The sequence below is a fragment of the Mya arenaria genome, chromosome 8, assembly GCF_026914265.1.
Source record: "Mya arenaria isolate MELC-2E11 chromosome 8, ASM2691426v1".
In the NCBI taxonomy this organism is placed as follows: domain Eukaryota; kingdom Metazoa; phylum Mollusca; class Bivalvia; order Myida; family Myidae; genus Mya; species Mya arenaria.
This window is the reverse complement of record NC_069129.1, coordinates 2,604,493-2,615,775: the sequence shown is the minus strand read 5'-3', so window position 1 is coordinate 2,615,775 and position 11,283 is coordinate 2,604,493. Positions and strand designations below refer to the sequence as shown.

Genomic DNA, 11,283 nt, shown 5'->3' with positions numbered 1-11,283 from the left:
AGTATAAGACATCATATATACCATTTCCTTTTTTGAGCATACAAATTTTGTTTAAAGAAAATCATTTGTTTAAAACCAATTTCAGATAAAATCCTCTTCCAAATGCACAGCTTATCACTTCAGTCGACGTATCTCCCATCCCCATGTATTTGAAGTTATAATGCAAGCCCCTTTCAATCGTTTCTAAATGTATTTCAGTGCTTTGATTAGATATCATACGTTTGGCAAGTTTTATGAACATACACGTTTTAATAGTTTAAGGAAAATTATTTTATTTTACGAACAAATTTAGCAATAATTCCTTTCAAAATGCAGAACTTATCACATGGCCGTTTTCCCGCGGTGAGGACAAATATATGGTCAGTTAATGTATGTAGAAACTATGTTTAGAATATCGGTCATTTTGATTATCGGAACTTGTCTGTTCTATGAATGATAATAATTATGATTGTGCTTTTAAAAGTTTGTTGATAAATTTAATGTTATTTATGTTTTATGTAGAAATAGTACATGCTGTTATGAATGCTTCGTACTCTTTGGATGTTTTACACCGGAACGAAGCTTTTATGCAAAAAAAATAATTTGAATTAAAATATCATCTCATTAGAAATATAACGCCTAAATTCATAAAATGAATAGTATCTTGTTATTGTGTAGCAGGTAAATTATAGTATTTGAAGCATTAGCAACGCGAAACCTGAGATACAGCTATTTTGACACTCGGACAATTATTTTTGTTTCTTATCTCATTAAAGTCAAATAAGAAATGCACAATTACAAATAAGCGTGCTTCAGGGTCACGTCATGTTATAATAACAAACCCTGCAGGCGATGGGACACTTGCGGTTAGGTAATATTTTCTAGAACATCATGGGCTAAACTCAGAGTGAATATCATTGTGTTACCTTTCTACCAGAGCCTTTATTATTTTGACCCACATTAATCTGATAAATATAGTGCTCTAAAAAAAGTTATATCCTGCTAAAAATAAAACGCCGGGATGCAGAATTACAGCGCGGAAATAGCCGTACAAGCAAAAACTCATACTCGGACTGCAATACAACATATCTATTTTTATGGTTTCGACGTCATTTTTCTAAACATAGAGCGCATTGAGACAAAAAAATGGTTTAAAACGACATTAAAAGAAGTAGTTCTTTGGAGTTCGCGAACTTAAGACTACCTGCGCGCATGCGCAGAAAGTCTAAAAGTATCCAAGATGGGCCATTAAGGTATAGAGAACCGCTTATAAAATTATTCAGGACTTAAGCTAATGTTTCTTGTTATCACATTCCCTTCTTATAAATAAGGATTCTTCTATATTGTATTTTGTACCCGGATAAAACACCATAAGTGTATGCCGTTTGCATCTAATACAAATAACTATTCTGTTAACATTTTTATCTTTATATTGTATTTTAATTATTTCAAAATTTTCGTGTTTGTTTATTACGAATTTATATTGGAAAATCATTATATCTTTTGCCAATTAAAACAGACCGAATACAGATACAAATTGCCAAAAGCTATCCTAAATTGAACACAAACGTTCATATTTAATTAATTATTTTTTTATGTATTTTTGTTAATATAAATATCTGTAAACTTGTTTACTTTTCTATATTCATGCGTCCGGAAGAGGCGATATTAAGAGTGTACATAGTTTTTGCCTGAAAAATTGATATGTTTTGGGATAAACTTTTCAAGCTTAATTAGTTGGGCGAGATCAATTCGAGTTATAAAAACCCGAGATGGTTGACTTATAATTGAAACATGGAAAGTCATGCGACAAATCTGGGATATGCTTTTGCTACAATACGTTGTTTATCTTCAGTGCCTTGGGTCTTATTTGCAAAATAAAGGACTTTTGTGGAGTTGTTATAGGCGACGGAATGACCATCAGACAGAACGTCCACATGTCAAAAGTAGTAGACAGCATCCGGTCTGCTCCATGGAATGCTTTAAAACAAGAATTTTCAGGTAGCTTATTAAACAAACTACAAAAAATATAGCTTAATGAACGTGTTTATACTTAACGATTATTACTATATCCTATATTATGTTGATGTGAATACGAGTATGTAGCCTCCGTTGAATTTCTGGCAAAAGAGAAGACGTTTATATCATGGGTTAGTATCGCAATAAACCCTAAAAGTGTATTGGTTTGAAAACAAAAGTAAACAAAAGAACTACATTCATTTCAGAATGTTAACCGCAAATTGCACTCTCGAGACAGCTGCCTATTTCATCGTACGGACAAATACTAAAGTGTAAACACCTAAAAGCTTTTGGGTTTGTAAAAGTATTCGTAAGTTGTCTGACAAGTCTGTATGGATTTCCGTAATTTGAATAACGATCTTTAATTTCCATTAAAGACAAAGTTAAACATGCATGTTAAATTTACATTTATATATATATAGTATTCATGCACTGTGCTGTTTGTAGAGTTTTGTGCTGTTCTATGTTTCTTGTTTGTGAATTTGTGTTCTATGTCTTTGGCGTTTTCCCATTGCCACTAAACCGGGTTTATGTTTAAACTTTTTGCTACTGAGCATGTTTCTGTAGCTTTTTGCATATATAATGCAATCTTACTCCAAAATTAACAGCACTATTATTCATATAATTGTTTTTATTTGCCGACGAGGATGAATAAATATCGGAAACATTGTTTCTTATGAAGGATTCCGTGTTTAATTTGAAAGAGTGGCGCAGAAACACGGATTTTTCACCTTATGAGAAGGTAGTTGATGGCTGTAAATGTTTTGGAACTTACAAGTCTCTTAATAGTTGTGTGTTTTCAGCTATTAAATACACATTTACAATTTGTTTTACCATTGATTACTATTTTCGTACTTTTATAAAGGTTTAAAACCTACAATTTGATAAGTATTGTGTGTTTTACTGAAAGAGTATCTTTCTAGTCTTGGAATGCATTTATTATCCGGAACTACCACCAAAAGACAGTAATGTTATATGTCCCAAATCAAGGACGGCATGGTACATTTGGTAAACGCTCTTAAATTGTTGTAAATTGCAAAAAAATGGTTATAAATCATGTTTTGTCCGAAAAAATAACATAAGGTTCATTAACAGTTTCATGCCAGAATGATATTGGAAAACGACCCACTGTCGCCTGAACATTGGATATTCTTGCTGTTTCCCATACCAGCATTGATGCGTATGGGCGTATGATTGTATTTCTTTCTCTCTAGTGTTTGTCATCTGCCAGTACAGTGACACGTCTGGATTGTATGGCTTTTCTCTGAGAGAAGGACGTATTTCGATTGAAGGTAAAGATTATTGAAATAGAAACATAATTGTTTTATTATCAAATTTGATAAAGTACATACCATTGTATTTAAATATGTTTAATGATTCTTGAATTTATGTATAATAGCATTTATTATATAGGTGCCATCGTCAATTTAAATTGTCATTCATTTAATATAAGGATATATCGGCTGAAACGATCTCAATATTTTAGTGTAATCTTAGTTTAAATTATATCTATAAACATTAAAGTATGTATCATGTGCATTTGTTCTATTAAGATCTGATAGATTGTAATTACAAAGTAGTTGTTTAACTGCATGAGGATTGAAATATATGCTGTTCATTTTGTCTCTTTCATGATAAACTCTCGTGGCATTCACAACATTGAAACCACTATTATAGGACTTATTATAATGAAAAAATAACACCATCAGTTCCCACTGCATAGAATTAATTTTTGTTTGATTTAAAACTCTATATAATTATTTAGTATACCTCACGTGACTTTGACTGTATAAAAATACCTATAGTCATCATTATTTTTCATGCCTCATGTGATAACATTTAATTCTACCCTCGCGCGCAGTGATAGCATATTATGTTAACCATTCAAACGTCAATCTCAACCTCGGCTCACGCCCGTTATTGAATCTGATATTTATCATATACAAAAACGGAAGCCAACTATGATCACTTAATACAAGCCTTTAAACAACACCGCTGATGTAACTTGTTGTAAAACAAAATATGTATGTCTGTAATGTGTCCAGTATGAGTTCTTTGATGTATATATAATCAATACAATTAAATCTCTTACTGTCATTAAGCTAAGCTATCATGCACAGACATCTAACAGCTTTGCTAGCTCAAATTTCACACTATCAGTAGAGAAATCAAAATTAATCACAAACCCTGTCAATGGCACTTATGAGAAAACCAAACGAAACATGTTAAGGTATATTAGTTTTTCCAGACACTAGATATTACGTGTTGTAAAATATATTATAAATTTCGTGTTTTGTACTTGTAAGAGATTCTACATTTTGAATCATGTTTGAAATTCTCTTTCGACAAAAACTTGTCAATTTAAGACTCAACTAATAGCTAGACATTTGGTAAAGTAACACTGAATTTTTTTTCGAGAGAAACACATCATTAACTTTCGAGCTCATTTAGGATCGATGCCTTTTTTCGGGCGTCCATTTGATCGTTTATCACTCAGACTTTGCAAGTGCCAAAAGCAATACAAAAAGTTTGTTGGCGGTAATGGAAACACGTTGTATATTCATAATTGCACCGGGTTTGTACATTAAATTATTTTTTTGGACCATAGTTTAATCGTTTTATTTTGTTCTATTGCCTATGTTTTATGCTAAGGTCATGACATACATGTAGGTTATAACCCCGGTGCACACATGTTCCGCTGACCTTTACAAGGCAATAGCAACAAGCTGTGATCGTGAATGTGTAGTCTTATCATTTAAGTGAGTTAGGCCTTAAGCTTCCGTCTCCAATATTTATATGAAAAACTACAGAAACAAGCAAAGTAGCCAACACGTTCAAACATTAACCCCGTTTAATGACACAGGGTAAACTTCAAAATCATAGAACACAAAAACAAAATAACACAAACAAAATGCATGGAACAACAACACAAAACTCTACAAATAACACAGTTTTCTGAAACTGTTTCTTCTTTACATGATTATCATCTCGGCTTACCCCTGTAGTTTCCAATGTATTGTAAAAACAATTGTGATAAAATATAACATTGCAATCATATACACGTTAATACGGTATTTCATTTCTTAGTATTCAAGTATAAGTTTAATTCTTGTGTTTACAAAATCTCCGTTCATTATATCCTTTGATTATATACACCACACATAATTGGTGATTTCTACGTAGTAAATAACGTATTTGTACTAATATTTACAAAGTACTTTCCATGCAATATTTATTTTCCCCTCACGGAATGATATTTTTTTTGTGTTGTTTAATAAGCATGGAAATGCTTTTCCAATAGTTTATATTTAAATGGTAAACTAAGTTTGAATGTATGTTATTTCTTAAGGGAACCTGTCCGATTTGGTTTCAATTTTGAAAGTTATATGTCACATTATGTTGTGTATCGAAGAAATATATGCCCTGATACTTACATAACAGCCCGTTTTTTAATGGAGCATGATTTATAACAAAAGAGTATAATGAGTCATTAATATGATAATTATCTATTTAGTGGTAAAATGCGAACTACAGTATTGATAAAGTATTGCTAGTTACAGAAAATGTTGATATTCATATGATTATCATGTTACAGGTTAGGAATTTCAGTAAGAATGGAACAGAATCTTATAGGGCTCTGTTATTGACTATTGACACACTATATTAATTTACGACTAACATTATAAGCATTCATGTAATTATGTTACATATATTTAAAAATGTATTACCGTGATAAAAAGTTCGGGAAGGAAAAGCACCAACTTTTTCAAACCTTGTCGACTTGTTTTTCAAACGCCTCCATAGAGAGTTATAGAACGCAATTCATAGACGTGCAAGTCTTATATTAACACATGTAGCTAGGTTCTATTTTATTACCATTGTAAATGTCAGTATGCTATCAGTTTGCATGTTATCGATCTAAACAAAAACTGTATACCACATCACAGATCGCACATACCTCACATAAAGCACCTAATAAAGTGTATCGTAACTTCTTTTCATGGAGGAAAGTAAACGTTTATGACACAAAGAGAATATACTATACTACTAATCATTTGTTTCCTTTCATAATTACAATATACGCGGAAGTTGAGAGTGATTCATTAGATGTAGCTTTAGATATCATGTTTACTCTCATTTAATCACGGATTTTTTTTCAGGAAACAAGGACAGTTATTTGTTTATGAAACACTAATGAAGGAAACAAAATGCAAAAAGCATGAAAACTGTTAATTACCAACTAGAAATCTGCAACTAATGGAAATAAACGGGACAGAAGTGTTAAAGATTAATTGAAACTAGAGTTCTATGAAATGCATTTATGTTTGTGTATTAGATATTTAATATTTTTACCGAAAATAGTAAACGGAATACACATGAATCGTATGTTATAAGCTGTTAGAGGATTCGTAATTTGAAATGTTTAGCATTGGCGTTAATGAATCTGTATGTACATTAATGATGAGTTGCAATTCAGATGATCTCGCTCATTACATGCAAGCGAGCTACAGCCATGCTTCCATGCATATATGCATTACAATATCAGCAGTGGCTGTATTCATTGGGACTAGGCATGTATTCTGCAAAATAAGAAAGGAAATGGCCCATCTGACTGTTATCATCATTGGCGCTGGACCAATCGGACTTACGGCAGCGCTTATTGCGGTACAGTGTAAGCGGGTCCATAGACTGATCATCTTTGAGGAAGAGACCCGTTCACGCGTAGAAAATCGGTCATATCAAATTACCATACAGCCTTCTTTGGTGTCGTTTCTGAGAAGTTATGGAGTTGACTTTGATAATCTGGAAGGTATGTGGCAAGATGGCTGTTTCTACACACGTGTTGGCATCTACCTGGAATACATCATACATGTTCTACCACTGTACACCACTGAACCAGATATCAGATTTGGAACAAAGGTATTTACGTTAAGAACAATTGTAATTTAACATTAAATACAATGATATTTTCATTATTCAAACAACATTCATAAAACAAAATGGTGCAGTCATATCAGTGGTAATAAAATCTTCTTCAATACAAGCATGATAAATGAAACTTGAATCGAACACCTTTGAACAATGTTATAATGGATCGTAAACCATTCTCCAATCATTGATAAATGTGTTATGTATCCTATCATAATACATGCATTCACCCATAAGCTGAAGGTATAGTTGAGAAATCTGGAAATGGAACTGATCGATATAATTTTTACATTATTTCAAATAACATTTTCACACGAAAAGATACAGTATTATCAGAAGCTATAAACCCATCCGGGTTAATGAAATCAAATCATTTATAAGTTTGTAATTTGCTCTTTCGTAAAGCATATCTTTAGGCAGAAATAGAAGAGAAAGAATGAACTTTATTTTAGTGTTTTTATCCAGATCAATATTGCCCCATTATTCCTATTGCTAAACAATGTAAAAATAAATTTCACACCCTCTTATTTTTTCACTGCCCCTCCCCCTCTTGTTGAAGACTTCGTGTGTTCATTCAGAAGCAGACTTACTAATTTCTATTTCTGTCGATTTTGTAAGCCAAATGATATCATTTCATTCGTTGATTAATTTCTTTGATCCCACTTATTCTTGCTATATAACCTTTCACTATTTTTAGGTAATACTTACACAATTTAACACATCATAAATAAAGCCATATTATACACTTCAAATGATTATTATTAATCGTTTAGTGTGCAAACGTAGTGTTTGTGTACCCTAATGTAATACAAATGAAACTAATCGTTTGCATTGAGATGAATATGGTAAAATAATCACATTCCCATTCGCGAATGTTTATATTTACGGTTCGTATCATGCAATGCAATCAACCAAGAAGAAATAGAGTGGATTTAATATATTTAGTGTTCGTTTGATTTCGATATCCTTTCAGGTGAGATGAAAGATCTCATGTCAAATAGAAACCAGTGCATACTATTCACTTAGCACTCAGGCTTTTCCGCCATAATTTTATTGATCACTTAAGATTAAAAGACCAAAGTTCGATTATAGAAGTGCTTTTTGTTTTGTGTTTGCGTTTGGATAAGCCGCTCTAAGGAGAGCAAGACACAAACATATATGAATGATATATCTGTTTAACCCTAACACTAACCCTATTTTTTTAAATTGATAACAGTCACTATTCGGCTGGATGTTAATATTTGACATTCATTGTGCCAAAGACTGACGTATTGTGACTTGTTAAACAATAGTTTTTGTACAAATATTTACAACTAACAGCTATGCACTGTGTTGATTTGACAAATTCTGACTCTGGATTAGAGTGGAAGAGAGAGGGAGAGAGAGAGAGAGAGTCTTTATTTACTCCAATGTGAAGATACATAACACATCGTTATCAATAACCTGATTTAAAGAAACACAGAACAAAACATTACATGCAAGTAATACAACCATCATTTATATAATAAATCAGATAAGAAGGACAAACTAATTGCAATCACTAATTAACGGCAAAACTTGGATGTGATACTTGACAAACATGGTTCCAAAGACCGACATAGGGTGACATGTTAAACAATAATTGTGTAGTACAACTAGTTGGTACAACTAACAGCTATGCACAGAAATCAATTGACATATTCTTACACTGAATGAAAACAACAGTAATTACAATTGTGTTTGAAAAGTGCCTCAACATGTATGTTCCTAGCTCGAATCCCTTCTCCTTCGCTTCATATAGAAATCTTTGCATGTTTATTTTATAACTTTATACCATTAAATACTAAGTAAACCACAACGTTTTCCTAGATCTGCATAAACAGACACAAATAACATTAAATAGATTCAAGTACGAACAATTTTTATGTTCTGGAAGTCGCGCTCGGTTCAAATTTATGTTAAGCTTACTTTAATCACGCAAGCTGGTGCTGCTTCTGATATGCGTTATATTCATAGCCGTGTTTTTTCATGTTTCTTTAAATTACGCAATTGGAGAGAGCAGTAAACTCATTTGTTTCATGTTCAACAACCAGTAATACATTGAAGTGTTCATTATTTCGACATATTTCAAAATCCGTTTACAATATTTTAGTTTCTCTTGCATGTCACCATTGACAATGAATGACGTAAATTATAGAAAATAGGCTGTCTGTTTAGTTTCTCACACCAATGCCTAATATATAATCCAATATATAATCCCTTTCGAGATTTAATTTGTGTTGTCCTAACTGGCGTTCTTTTAGTTCACATGCGTCTTGACGACTTACTTTGTTTATATCAATGGTATTGGGAAAACAATTCCCTACTTTTGATCTACTAATATAGCTCAGTAATATCTCAAACCGTAGAAATGCTTAATAATATATAATATATACATATATACAACAATGTGTAAGGCATATATTTTAATACGGCAACATTTTTACGTAGCAGTTTTATATTGGTTTTTATATTATATCTGAACGAATTGTGACTTTTAAGTGCAACAAATGTAAATTAGAATTTCACAGCATATATTTATATAAAAACCCTGAATATATATATTCATAGTTTGTCTTTTGCAGTTTAGCCGTGACTGTAATGACGCGGTCGATGCCATACCAGGGCGAAAGTTGGTGATATGCTGCGATGGACGAACGGGCCTAGCGGGCCAGATTCTTGGTCTGAGTGATGAATGTGTCTATCATTCGACCGGGGCTTTCGGTGCCCTGGCTGCTGTAGAAAGAAACAACCAAACTCTTGTGCCAAGACCTGACATCCGGGTCCTCAACATTGGATTTGACCTTTCTGCCTATGTGTCTTGTGAATATGAAGAATATACAAAGTCCAAGTTCACTTTGAAAATATTTGGAAACTCGAGATGTAGATTTCTTGCACTTGCTGTGCGAAAATCCGATTCTAAAGTTGTTAAAGCGTTGAAAACAGTGTTGGACAAATCCGTAAGCGCTTTATCTTTATTTTACTTTATTTTATTGTTTGCATGCAAATTGACAAGACGTACGATGCAATATCTACACTACACTGAAAATGTTACTAAACCACCTCAAATAATGTCAGTATAACAAAGATATTGTTTCCAAATGTAATGGAATGTTTATTTCAGATGATGCGCAATATATTTCTCAAATGTTTCAACACCTACAAACGGCCTGAGGAATCCAGTATCAGCGATTCGTTCTGTCTTAACAACATGAAGTTTAGTCCTCGTCTCTATGAAATACGGCTTTCTCAGAAGACAGAAAGCGCCGCCTACATATCCGACTGTGACCTTTTTGTTATCGCTGAAGGGGAAGCATCGAGATCTTTCAATTTTAACACAGGTAGGCCGTTTGGTCAAAAGTAATTCCAATCAATTTGCGATGGGTTAGGGTAGTTTCTTCCTTTCAAATAGGTCCTGTTATTTCAATCAAAATATACTGTTTTAAAAGATAAGGTTATTCGTAGACTTAGAAATTATATAGTGATCAGACAAGTCACAGATAAAAGTGATGTTTAGCTGTTCTGTTTTTAAAATTATTTATTTTCTTATAGGTCTTATGATCTCATAAACATGTTTTTCTGTTTTTGTGTTTCAGGTGTGGATATTAACCTAGGAATGAAAGGTCTGTCATCTCTGGAACCATTTATAGAAAAAATAACGGTGGCAGAAACAGAGTACAACATCATGTCATCCCTAATATACAAAATGGAACATTCCGATAAAATATGCAGTGACTTTCTTAAATATGGCTTAAAAGAATATTTGTTCTTATGACATGCATTTTTGTTAGAGTCCATACTATTTTCTATGGAAGCTCGAAAAAGTATAAGAGCACTGGGTTCAACCCAGGAACGGGACTCGAAGATTATTAATATCAACTTTCAACTGTCATATTATGTAGACGAAGACAACTGCAACAACAGTGAACTTGTAGAATACGGAAATGTCTAAATAAGTGATGACTGAATAAATTGACATTATATACATTATATACATTATAAAATAATCCGCTAAATAGGTAAAAGTACTTTACGCTTACTACCTTTACAAAGAAATTGACCTATCATAGAGTTGCTCATGTTTTACTGAAAGAAGTAAACTCTAAGCAGAAAACGAACGCCGTTTTTTGCAGCCAAATAGACTTAACATACCGAACAGACAATTTTCCGTAGTCAATCGTTATATATTGTATACAAACATTCTTCATAGACGCAGATATTACAATGGAGACTACAGGGATCCCGTTTAGAAGGATCTAACAATACAGAAATAGTCAGCATACAACAAAGGCAGAAAATATAGACATTGAAATATATTTAATAAATAAATCATTATTT

General features: G+C 32.5%; 1 protein-coding gene across 1 annotated transcript; it reads left to right on the top strand.

Annotated features, from left to right (window-relative positions):
* Positions 1–6,162: 6,162 nt before the first annotated feature.
* On the top strand, positions 6,163–11,283 carry LOC128245013 (uncharacterized). The gene is made up of 4 exons (XM_052963204.1): positions 6,163–6,918; positions 9,531–9,905; positions 10,070–10,286; positions 10,542–11,283. The coding sequence occupies exons 1-4, from the start codon at positions 6,418–6,420 to the stop codon at positions 10,718–10,720; spliced, it is 1,272 nt and encodes a 423-aa protein (XP_052819164.1). The 5' UTR covers positions 6,163–6,417; the 3' UTR covers positions 10,721–11,283.